At 39.8% G+C, this 12803-nt stretch overlaps 1 protein-coding gene across 4 annotated transcripts in view; it reads left to right on the top strand.

Annotated features, from left to right (window-relative positions):
- COL12A1 (collagen type XII alpha 1 chain) overlaps nucleotides 1-12803 on the top strand; it is a 105486-nt gene that overhangs the window by 30557 nt on the left and 62126 nt on the right. For 3 of the 4 annotated variants that reach the window (XM_075747517.1, XM_075747519.1, XM_075747518.1), the window contains exons 14-21: nucleotides 1794-2063; nucleotides 3965-4231; nucleotides 6140-6332; nucleotides 7030-7151; nucleotides 9754-9903; nucleotides 9989-10108; nucleotides 10642-10806; nucleotides 10986-11132. In XM_075747517.1, coding sequence (XP_075603632.1) covers nucleotides 1794-2063; nucleotides 3965-4231; nucleotides 6140-6332; nucleotides 7030-7151; nucleotides 9754-9903; nucleotides 9989-10108; nucleotides 10642-10806; nucleotides 10986-11132 — 1434 coding nt within the window. The remainder of the gene's footprint in view (nucleotides 1-1793; nucleotides 2064-3964; nucleotides 4232-6139; nucleotides 6333-7029; nucleotides 7152-9753; nucleotides 9904-9988; nucleotides 10109-10641; nucleotides 10807-10985; nucleotides 11133-12803) is intronic. The other variant, XM_075747520.1, reaches the window with a different exon arrangement.

Genomic DNA, 12803 nt, shown 5'->3' with positions numbered 1-12803 from the left:
AGAGAAGATGCCATAAATTACGGTGATTTATATTGTGAGGCTAAAAATTAGTTTGAAGTGTAAAGTTATAAGAACTGATGCAGAGTCTTGTGGGAAAATGGGAAAATAATTTCTTATGGGAAAATAATTGCCTCCAGAAGAACATGATGGGATCTCCCAAGACTGTGAATTAAAATCAGAACCCCCCTCCACAACACAAAGGAATTCTGTTACATGCTTTATTAACTATATTTGAGAGTCAGCTTTGTGATTGGAGTGGTACCCTCTGATTCTGTAATCTGTGTAGCTGATGAATCTTTATTATACTGTAAGCATTGTTTTCAGTTAGGTTGATATTAATTTCCATTCATCATTAAGCCAAGTGGGATTCATTGGCTCAGTTTTAATGAAGTTGTACTGGCAATGAGGTATTTCCAAATGAAGCCTTTCTACAGGTAGTTCTGTTTGCTCCTGTGGGATTATGTTTGGAAATGTTGCAGATTTGTGTTGGAAGTGAAAGACAAATGAATATGAAAAGTGAAAACACAGTATATGACTTTGAGCAACTTGTTGCTCAGTCTTGGACTGAAACTGCTTCAGGCTTCTGAAAAGTGAGGTCTGTTCTTGCAATGAGCCCAAGCAGTGGAAATTGGATAGGTACTGAGTTTCTCTGTGTTCAAAGAATTTTGACTCTGGTCCTGTGGTTGCTGTGGTATAATATCGGGAAATATTTTTATCAGTGCAGGTAAAACTCACCTGTGATGCCATGAGGCCACCTCAAGTGTTTAAATCCTCTTGCTAAGCAGTCTCTCAGGAATGTCCTGTAGGCCACAGAGAATACACACCAAAGAACCGAGTGCTTCTGTGTGTATGTGGATCTTGTTTTCTAGATCCCTTTTGCAGATTTTGCTACAGAGAGGCCATTGCATTAAACCTACCAGTCAGCACTCCTTTCCTGCCATCAAAAGCCAGCCACCGCAATAGGAAAATTGAACATATGTTATAAATGCATGTTAAACATTAAACAGAGGCACTCCTTTCACTGCACCACTTTAGACCAAAGAGCTCCATTTTTAAGCAGTGGAATTACTCTGGTGTGTTAGGTGAGACTCACGCATCCAGCTGACAACTGGATTTCACAGACTAACAAACTGCTTCCTATGTTCCAAGCTGGCTGGAACAAACTACAGGAAGGAAAGAGGTACAAGTCTTATGAGTGGAAAGATGGAGACTGTTTTCTACTGTAACTGTGGCATGAAGTAAATGCACCGCAAATTAGTTGTAAACGTAAAGTGAAATGGCTGATAGATCTGGTAAACAGTATGCTGGGAGATAAGAGTAGTACTATTAAATAAGAAGAAAAGGTTGTCAGAGAAAGGACTGTTTCACTCAGGTAAAAGTCTCCTTTATTTACCCCCTAGAAAAAAGTTACACACATAAGGATGAAGATGAATGAATGAAATAAAATTATTTACTTGAGAGTTAAAACCTTCCTAAATGAGCTACAGCACATTTAAGCACTGGTTTCATTCCAAGTCTTTGATTGATGCCATTTTTATTTTGCGTGTTCTAAAGCATAACTGCTAAGTGTCTTGTATGGTAAGGGATAGGATCATTTGTAGTCTAGTTAGCTTTAAGCATTTTGTTGAAAAATGTATCAATTTTCTCTTGGAACTACAAAGGTATGTTATTGAAACTAATAATGACGGGAAAAGTTTGATTTTGCCTTTATGATCATTTTACTTTTCCATTTGTACTTTGCTAACTTTTGCTATTTGTATTTTAGAGACAATTTGCTGTTTTCTTTCTTGCAGAACGTGGTTCACCACGTAATTTGGTTACCACAGACATAACTGACACAACAGTTGGGTTATCATGGACACCAGCTCCCGGAGCAGTTAATGATTATAGGATAGTATGGAAATCACTTTATGATGATACGATGGGAGAGAAGAGAGTTCCTGGAAATACAGTGGATGCTGTGCTAGATGGCTTGGAGCCAGAGACTAAATACAGGATTTCAGTATATGCAACCTACAGCAGTGGAGAAGGAGACCCAGTAGAAGGAGAGGCTTTTACTGACGGTGAGTTTAGTGCAATATTACCACCATTTGTAACATTCTGTTCTTGGTGAAATTATCATATTTTAAAGAAAATGGACCTTATTTTTCTTCACCTTTTTTTTTTCTGTATAGTCCTCCCAAACCAAAATGTCACCTCAGATCAGTCAATCCTGGCTTTTTGTTTGACCATTAAAAAAAAAGAGGAAAATCTCTTCTATGTCATATAGGTTTGGATTCAGCAAGAATTACTTCCAATTTAAGATGTGATTTTGCCTGCAAATTACTCTGAAGCCAGCCTTTCATAGGTTTGATGTGACTGCTGGAAATCAGGTGGAAGAAACTTTATGGATAGAGTAAGGAGGAAAGGTGGGGTAAATTCCCACAGAATCAATGAATTTCCTTTCCAAGCTGTTGCCCTTCCCAGTCTTCACAGTCTTCAAACCCAGGCTCACTAGGTGTTTTTTCTGTTTGTTATTTACCTTTCCTGAGGCTCTTCTTTTTTCTTATTTGATAAACATTATCTACTATTAGTCAAAGCAGTCTTAAGCCTCTTCTGCAGTGTAGGCAAAGTAAAAAAAACCTGAGACGCCAAGGATGGCTTATGGCTGTAGAGCAAGAACTGGCAAGTAGAGGAGACAGAACGAATCAAGGGATGCCCCAGATCAGCCTTGATGTTTCTCTGGTTTGCCTAAAGGGGCCATGTGTAGACAAATCCCGAGGGAATGCCCTGGGCAAGCATCATGTGTGTTTACACGTTCTTGTACTCTATCCTAAGCATCTGTTTTGACTACTGAAGGAGACAGGCTGCTGAACTACATTAACCTTTGTCCTTGACCCAGTATAGTTGATCCTAAGGACTCTCAAGAGTAGTGATTGCTGCCATTGGTAAGAGCTGACTCCCCAGAGTCAGACTGGTGTCCCACATCTTCCTTTTTTCTTCAAGAACAGCAGCATTAGCTGTCCAGCCTTTTCCAGGTTAAGTAGGCAGCTTAGCCATATCATTTGTTGCTTCTTTCAGTATGCTGCCTGAGGGAACTTTCTGTCAGGGCTATCAATAGCCCCAGACCTGAGACTAACTAACATTGCATCTTCCTGTGTCAAACACAATTAGAAATTCTCAGTTCCTAGGACGGTGAGAGGATACTGTAGCCTGCAAAGCCTACCTTACCATGTGATGAAATACTGACTGATTCTGGCGTGCTGAGAAGGTTCTGTTTTTCCAAAACCTAGATGGCTTATTCCGGCTGACAGCCAGCATAACATACCTTTCAGTTCACTTCAGATCATTTGTAACATTTGTACAGTCTGGAAAATATCTCTTAGAAACTGAGTGCTGCAATTTGTAGAGAAAATGCTTTATTAGTCCATATGCTTATTCCAGCACATATACTATCCTGCAAATAGTGGTGAGTGATTTTCCAAGCATTTAGAAAGTCACTCACCACTATTTGCAGGGTAGTTTGTATGGGCCCAACAACCAGAAGTTTAGGTATTTACTAGTACCTTATGAGATCTGTAAACTCGAAACTTAGAAAATCTTAACTCTATAGGACATTGTGTTCATTAAAAAAAAGACTGTAATTTATCACTTTCATTTGAGAGTGCTGAATCCATTATTTAACAGATTATTGAAAAGTGTGACTAAATAAAACTCCCAGTTATGCTGTGTCATTGCGTAATTTATACTTCCCTCTTTTTTTCTCTGTAGTGGAAAGCACACTTATTTTTTTTTAGTCCATTACAATTAAAAAATAACTTAACAATGGTCTGTTAAATTCCCCTGTGTCTTCTCCACAATCAAACTCTGCAATTTTAAAGAGGGCAAAATTTTTTAATTGAGCAGAATTAATTTTGTAGGCATGCATTTGAACATATCTTTATGTGACAAAGTAAACATTTATCTGTATTTTTACACTGAAAAGTGTCACCAAATGCCAGGACTGTGACAGTAGACAACGAGACAGAAAATACGATGAGAGTTACATGGCAACCTTCACCTGGGAAAGTCTTGTCTTACCGTGTGTACTACCGACCACGCAGTGGAGGAAGGCAGATGTTTGGAAGAGTAAATGCTCCTGCTACAAGCATAGTGTTAAAGCGACTTAAGCCGCGAACTACATATGACCTCAGTGTTGTTCCAATTTATGATTTTGGGCCAGGAAAATCAAGAAAAGCAGAAGGAACAACAGGTATGTATCACAAGCTCGGACAGGATTTGATAATTAAAGTTTTGTGCTTAAAATTAATAATCATGATAAATAGAAAAGTATGCTGGAGTCTGCCAAGTTCATGAATTAACAGGCAAATTAAAGAAAATGTTAGAGGTTAAGAAGAGAGTTTGGTTTGTTCGAAACTTCTCAATGGCATAGCCTGAGCACAGCTTTTTGCTGTTGATATTGAGGGTGTAAATATGGTGCAAAATCCAGTTGAAAATATTGGACTTGTTTTGAAACACTGTCATCAGAAATCAAACCAAAGTTTTTTTGTGAGGAAGACAGTATAGCAACAGACTACTTAATCAAGTGTTGTCAGTTGTTTCATAATTTGCCTTTTGGTCCTGGGTATTGATTAAACAGCTACCCAGCATCCTGTTACTTACATTTGTCTTCTTTGGTTGCCATATTTTCTGTGGAAAACCTGAGGTAATAAAAAGGGGGAGTAAATGATTTTGAAGAGTAATGGGTGGAAGCCTGACCTCAGAGACCATGTTCTTTTGGACAAACTGTCTTCTCTCTCAGAACCTGGTACTGGTGAGGGGATTTTTGTGGTAGAAGCAAAACTCTTTTTCTACTCTGCTTTAGTATGTATCTGGTGCTGGTCTTTCATTTTGTAAAGAAATGTTCTCTTGATATCCAGACCAAATCAACCAGATTTAAATAATTATGGTGGTAATCACTGTTTGGAAGCAAGTGGAGCCTGAGTGATCTTAGTTGAAGTTGTCATGATAATACAGGGAGGACTATCATGGGAGACAGCAAGGCTGTATTTTTCCTTGTGAGTGGGAGCGTATCTACTGTTTCTCAGCAGAATTCACAATCTGAGGATATTTATGATCTTTCAGCTATAGTTAGACAAGTGCATTGGCATAGGGATAAGACAAACTCTTTTTTTTTTTCCCTCCACCTTTTCACTCCAGAGCTATAGTTGTGACTTAATGTTTACTCTAATTCCCATTTTTGCAACTTTGAGATTACACTGCTGCAGTATTTTCTACGACTGCACTTTAGATTTACACAAAAGAAAAAGTGATGCAGAAGCTAGCAGCAGGCTTGTTAACCACTTTGTCTGTGAGTACTGACCTGCACTGGGTAGCTGTTAGTCTTCAGAGGAAGTTCATCTTGACCTAAAAACCTCAAGCTGTTTGGCTGGCACTCCTCTGAAGAATTATTTTTTGACATACTGCCACACCTGTGGTTGGTGAAGTTGCTTGAGCTGCCAGGCCCTGAGCCTGTAAAGGGAGAGGACTGTTGGCAGGACTTTTTCTATGAAAGGGTCCTGGCTTCCACCCTCTCCATGCTCTGACCTCTAGGACCAGAGCTCTGAGGAGGAAGCAGCTTGAGAAGTGATATTAGTGACTGAGTACTGGCTGCATGTGACTTTTGCCTGCAGTAAATTCTGATTTTTCTAGTGCTGGTTTAAGAGGAAGCTGCTTCCATTTCTCTTTTGGTCTATATGGCTTACCTACTTGTTGCCATATAAAAGAGAGAGGGCTGCTCTAAGCTTGTCATCTAGTCTTTCTCCATAATTAACAGAGAGGAAGACTGATGGTGGTTAGTCCATCTACTGTCAACATTTATTGTAAGATCAGATGGATGTTTAAGATAGGTGAGATGAATTGCTAACTATCCCTCAGTCCTTTGACTGAGCCTTGGTAACAAACTTAGCCTGCATACCTATTGGTTGGACAGCTAAAATTAAGTGAAGTGAATCTCACCTTTTACCTCTTGATACTCATCTTTATGTGAAAGAAAAGGCACAAAGAGATAGGACTGTCACTAATACTGGATTTGCATATGGATTTTTACATAAAAGCATACTTGTTGATTTTTTTCTATAAGTATACCTGATTTAAATCCTTTTTTTCCCCATCATTGCAGCCTCTCCCTTTAAGCCACCTCGAAATCTGAGAACTTCTGATTCAACTATGTCAAGTTTCCGAGTAACCTGGGAGCCAGCCCCAGGGCGAGTGAAGGGGTACAAAGTAACTTTCCACCCTACTGAAGATGATGGGAGTCTTGGAGAATTAATAGTGGGGCCATACGACAGCACAGTGGTATTGGAGGAGCTTAGGTATGGATAATCATTCATGTCTTTTTTTTTTTTTTTAATAACTTTAGCTTAGGGTTTTGTTTCATCATGATCTGTGATTGAAATATCTGGCAAAATCTACTGTAAGAAAGCATTTTTGTCAATAACTATGGGGATCTTGTTATGCAGTCTCTGAAAAGCACCTGGCAGAGCTCTTTCTGAGATTATTCATTCACATTACTTGCAGTGTTCTCACAGGAACTGAAGGAGGCAAAGATGTGGACAGAGGCTGTGTTCTGCATTTCGCATATGAGAAAGCTAATGGGATGCTGGAGGAAGTTGGGATTTCTAAAGTTTCCTCCCAAAAGTTCCTTAGCTCATGTTTGTTAAAAAAAGCTTAGTTTAGTTCTTGGTTCATTTTCTCAAAGTCCTGGATTTATAAAGTGGGCTTCAGATCATGTCAAAATAAGATCATTAGAAGTCTTAAATTACTTGAATGAAGAAGGCTATACATTTAAGAATAGAATCTAGAATCAGCTTTTAAATTGTTAAAACTTCACTGTCTTGTGGAAGACCTAGTTTTTGGGCTTCACGTTTTAGCACCTTCTTTTCCAAGTTTGTTTTGGTTTTTTGTGGTTGTTTTTTTTTTTTTTTTTTCTGTGAGACTTTCATAAGTGAAGTGTCAGCATTTAGCTAGCCAAGTGACTTCAGTCACAGTACATTTGTTTAACTATTGCAGGGCAGGAACTACCTATAAGGTAAATGTTTTTGGAATGTTTGAAGGAGGAGAGAGCAGTCCCCTGGTTGGACAAGAGATGACTACCCTTTCAGATACTACTTCGGAGCCATTTTTATCTAGAGGTAAACGTGATTGAATTGAAGAAAAGGCAGTCTTGACTTTTGGATAAAAAAAAGACTAAAACTTTACCAGCGTTTCCTTATTGTTTTTCTAATGCATATAAGTATTTACTTATAGGATTCAGTGTACTCCCTACCCTGATGACATAACCCCTGGTCTGAAATGACCACTAAGCATGGCCTAGTTCACAATTCTAGTCCTCTGCACCCTTTAGATGATCTTACAAAGATGATAACTCAGGAAACCCATGTTTTGCTGATTACTCAAAGACATCTGCATTGCATTTTCAAACCGTTCACATCTGTGTTAAATCACATAAGGTCAAATTCTTGAACAGAGATCATGGCTCATCTACAGGGGTGTTCAAAGGAGTAGAACAAGGAATTTTAAGCAGATCTTTAGTCCTTTGCTTGTCCGTATATGGTGACTTTTAAGACTAAGATGATATAATGAACAAAGATCTGATAGTTGTGAATGTCCCAGTGTAACTGTGTATTATTTAAGTTTATATTCAACATAACCGTTATTTAGTCTTTTTTTTTTTTTTTTTTACTGTAGAAGGAAGAGATTTAGTTCAGAAATGCAATTGCTGAGTTCTCTCCAGTTTCTATGAATGTTATGATAGCAGCTCCCTTGATGTGGTTAATGGGCCTCTGCATGCTAATAGTCGTGCCCACCATACTCTCAATTAAGATTGGATGAAGAGAGTTTCAGGGCTCAGTCCTCCTTTATGGAAAGCATTAAGAAGCTTCTTTATGCTTCTTAATAGCCAAGTATACATGTAGAAATAAAGAGAATTTGGTGAGGAGAAAGAACATAACTGCAAAGGCCTTTCAGAGTTAAATAAAGAAAAAGAAGTTTCTGACAGTTGACTCTATATTCTTTTTGCTTAACCTCTTTGACGCCTTGTTTCCACACTGGGCTGTGTAAAAAATACTCACTTTGTGTAACTTTATTGACAACATTTTTAGAAACTTGTTAATTAATTGCTGTCCCACTCTGTCTAATACAAGAGGGTAAAACTGAGAAAAACTACAAAACAGGCCATCAGTGACGTTAATGCAAAGCTGTAATAAGTCTGGCAGAAAAATAATTGCACCAAGAGTGGTTTGTTATTTTTTATTACAGCAGCTGTCCTTTCTGTCTTCAGTGTTATATTCTTTAAGCTAATTAGTTTTACTAACGCATGGATTTGAGTCATGGTTAATGTGAAAAATGAATTTTATATCTGGGACTGTAAATGTAATAGTACATTATTTATTAATAGGGGAAAAAAAATCACTCTAGGTCTGGTGCCTTTGCTAGAATTTTCCACATGGGGAACTTTGGTAGTTGGAAGAAAAATAAAAGGCAAAATAGTTTAACTTTTATATTGTACATGAAGCTAACCTTAACTTCCATGTTAAAGTTATGCATGTGATTTTTTTTGAACTAACATGGTTTTACTTAAACCCTACTCCCAATTGATTTTATTGTCCTGACTAAAGACTAGATCTATATTTTCTATGCAGAAGAGGATCATGCTTTTAACCCCCAGGTACATGGAATAGTTATATACATGAGTCTGCAGTGTTGGATCAATTATGTGGAACATATATGAAATCACAATATCTTTCAACTGTGATGAGTGTGGCTGATTTTTCTCAATGGGATTTCTTCCATATAAAGACCAGAAGCTCTGATGGCAGGAAGCCAGAAAATTTGCAGCTGGTAACACAAACTACAGGAAAAGAGAGAGAGCAAGGATTTTTACTTTTATTTCTGCAAATGGCTGTGGATAAAATAATTGTGTCTTTCTGTTTTGTATAAATATTTTGTGATTTTCCTTGTGATGAAAACAATACAATGGATATTTTATTCTGTAATTTGTAAACTGAAGATATGTGAAATAACTTCCTACCTTTTCAGAATTGCAGCTTTATATAAATGTTTGTTATTGTCCCCTCTCTATCTTTTGACCTGTGTTTATGTTTGTGTATCTTCTCTAAATTGTATTCTTTCTTTCCTGTATGTGCAAACTTCTAAACCACTTGTATTACTATGTCTTTTCCCCCTGAAAATTCAGAAATGCTATTTATTTGAAAGTGGTTGTAATATATGCTATTAATTCCACTATTACATCATTGAAAATTAAGGAGTAGTTTAGTTATCCATGACAGACTAAAATACTGTAAATTTGGATAATCTGATAATGCTCACTACCATGTCAGTGGTTAGTTTAGCAGTCTATAGAATATAACAGTTTTTTGTAAAACAAAACCTCTGAAATCAAGTTCTCAACCATCTTTAAAGACCAAAACAGATAATGACATGACAATAGCGAAGAGCACTGGCTTTGACATTTGCAAAGGCTTATTTATAAAAGGAAAAATATATGAAGAAATTTATACAGCTTTTGCCATGGAACCAGTGACTAGTGTGAGTAACGTTCACAAATAGGTCATACTTGACAGAGTGCCAGTGAATAAAACTAGAGCTATATTGGAAGCTAACTCACGACATATGTCATAAAAGGATGGGGAAAGCAAGCTATCATGCTAAGGCTATATTTTTCTGGTTGAAAGCTATCATGCTAAGGTTATATTTTTCTGGTTGACATGGCAGGTTTAGAGTGTAGAACCAGAGCAGAAGCTGATATCGTGCTGCTGGTGGATGGCTCATGGAGTATCGGGCGGCCAAATTTTAAAACTATCAGGAACTTCATTGCCCGTATTGTTGAAGTTTTTGATATTGGTCCTGACAAAGTACAGATTGGTAAGTCGTCATATGTTGGAGGGAAAATGAGATGTAACTGCTACACAGCCACATAATAGCTGAGTAATGATGGCTTTTTTTCCAGGTCTTGCACAGTATAGTGGAGATCCCAGGACAGAATGGAATCTCAACACTTACCGAACCAAACAGGCTTTGTTAGAGGCTGTAGCCAACTTACCATACAAAGGAGGCAATACTCTAACAGGTATGTCACACTGCCAGGATTTTCCTTAAGCTCCAGAAAATAATTCTGGTAGCTGACCCCAGTATTGTTCAGTAAGCTCAAATTTGTCCTTGAAGAAAGGGCCTTATAGTCCAATTCAGTATGTTTGGAAGAGAACAGGTATAGCATAGACAAATAAACTCAGTGGAAGTCTGGAGAAATGTGATGGAGAAGAGTTTGGGTGATGAAGAGCTTGGGCTGCTGTTGAGCATACGAGAAGAAAAGGCAGTTCCATGTCAGGGTTGGGATGAAGACAAGGTGAGGACCCAGAAGGGAGACTAGAGGAAATAGGAGGGTGATGCATAAAAGGTAAGAGATCAGAGACTTTGAGAGTGTTGAAATAGTATCAGTTACTAGATGATGGGCTGCAACTAGATTCTGAATGCTTCTAGAAGGAAGTAAATTGTGGAATGACATTGTCAGAGTGAAATCAATAGGATGAAATACTCTCCTTTACTATGACTACTATATGGAAATAGTTTATAGTGATGGTGACCTTTGTTGTATCATTCTAGGAATGGCTTTGGATTTCATCTTAAAAAACAACTTCAAACAAGATGCAGGCTTAAGGCCCAGAGCTCGCAAAATTGGTGTTCTCATCACTGATGGAAAATCACAAGATGATGTAGTCACCCCTTCAAGAAGACTCAGAGATGAGGGAGTGGAACTTTATGCAATTGGTAAGTATGAAGAGATGGCCAACCTCCTCCTGTCCATCTGCTAAATGCACAGAGAAGTGGCCACATACATATGTTCCTAAAAGGGTATTCAAAGAATGTGTTTAGGTACTGAAGTTCATGGCATTATATTTCATGGCCATCATTTCTAATAAGTTTTGTTTTCATATCTTCTCTGTCAGGTATTAAAAACGCAGATGAAAACGAATTGAAGCAGATTGCAACGGATCCAGATGACATCCATGCTTACAATGTTGCAGATTTCTCCTTCCTGGCTAACATTGTTGATGATGTAACCACGAATCTGTGTAACAGTGTGAAAGGTCCAGGTACATCACATTTTCAGTCTAATCCATCCTTTTTCCATTTACGTGCTTGCACTGCTAATTTCTTTTTATTACTTATTGGGAACACTGTGTAGCCCTGGGCTGTTTTTTCAGCTGCTGGTGTGAGGAAGTTGTGCAGACCACCTGGACTACCCTGCAGGGGTTCTTCATTTCCTTTTAACAATGACTGTGTTATACCTAACACAGCATGACATGGCTGGACGTGCCTTCTTTTCTCCCAGCGGCAGGAAGTATGTTGTTCAGTGAGTCACCTTTTTGCTCACTGTGGCAGGTTCTTTGATGATACTCATCCAATAAGGAAAATTTCAGCAGCGCTGCTCTTTTCAAGTATTAATGTCTGACAGCCCAAAAGCAAAGCTGATATTTTGGGTTTGCATGGCAAGGTTTTGGTAGCGGGGGGGCTACAGGGGTGGCTTCTGTGAGAAGCTGCTGGAAGCTGCCCCTTTGTCCGATAGAGCCAATGCCAGCCGGCTCCAAGATGCACCCGCTGCTGGCCAAGGCTGAGCCCATCAGTGGCAGTGGTAGTGCCTCTGGGGTAACATAGTTAAGAAGGGGAAAAAGTTGCTGCACAACAGCAATTGCAGCCAGAGAAAGGAGTGAAAATATGTGAGAGGAATGACTCCACAGACACCAAGGTCATTGAAGAAGGAGGGGGAGAAGGTGCTCCAGGCACTGGAGCAGAGATTCCCCTGCAGCCTGTGGAGAAGACCATGGTGAGGCAAGCTGTCCCCCTGCAGCCCATGGAGGTTAACAGTGGAGCAGATATCCACCTGCAGCCCATGAAGGACCTCATGGCAGAGCAGGTGGAGACACCTGGAGGAGGCTGTAACTCTGTGGGAAGCCGGCACCAGAGCAGGCTCCTGGCAGGACTGTGGACCTGTGGGGAGAGGAGTCCACACTGGAGCAGGTTTACTGGCAGGATGTGTGACCCTGTGGGGGACCCACGCTGGAGCAGTCCGTTCCTGAAGGACTGCACCTCATGGAAGGGACCAAAATAAAATTGCTGGGGGAGGAGAACCTCAATCCGTCTCACTCCTACCAGTTGTTTGCCAGTGCCAGCAATAGATGCCCAGAGCTGGGAGAAGGATCACAGGTTATCACACAAGCACCTGAAGTGCACCAAAAAGGAATTCCAGCCACTCCAGTCAGTAAGTCAGCTTCATTGAAGGCCCAACCTAAATGCCTCTATGCAAACGCACATAGCAAGGGGAATAAACAAGAGGAGTTGGAGATGTGCGCATGTCTACAGGGCTATGACTTTAATGGCATCACGGAGACGTGGTGGAATGGCTCCTATGACTGGAGTGTTGGAATGGAAGGGTACAGGCTCTTTAGGAAGGACAGGCAGGGGAGACAAGGAGGGGATGTCACCCTCTATGTCAATGACCAGCTGGAGTGCATGGAGCTCCACCTGGGGATGGATGAGGAACCGACTGAGAGCTTATGGATCAGGATTCAAGGGAGGGCTGGGGCAGGTGACACTGTAGTGGGGGGTCTGCTGCAGGCCACTCGACCAGGAAGACAAGGTGGATGAGGCCCTCTATAGACAGACAGGAGCAGCCTCATGTTCACAAGTCCTGGACCTTATGGGGGACTTCAACCACCCTGATGTCAGTTGGAGGGACAACACAGCAGGGCACAAGCAATCCAGGA

The sequence above is a fragment of the Balearica regulorum genome, chromosome 3 (assembly GCF_011004875.1).
Source record: "Balearica regulorum gibbericeps isolate bBalReg1 chromosome 3, bBalReg1.pri, whole genome shotgun sequence".
Lineage (NCBI taxonomy): Eukaryota > Metazoa > Chordata > Aves > Gruiformes > Gruidae > Balearica > Balearica regulorum.
Note: the sequence above shows the minus strand (reverse complement) of the source record. Positions and strands in the feature narration are given on the sequence as shown.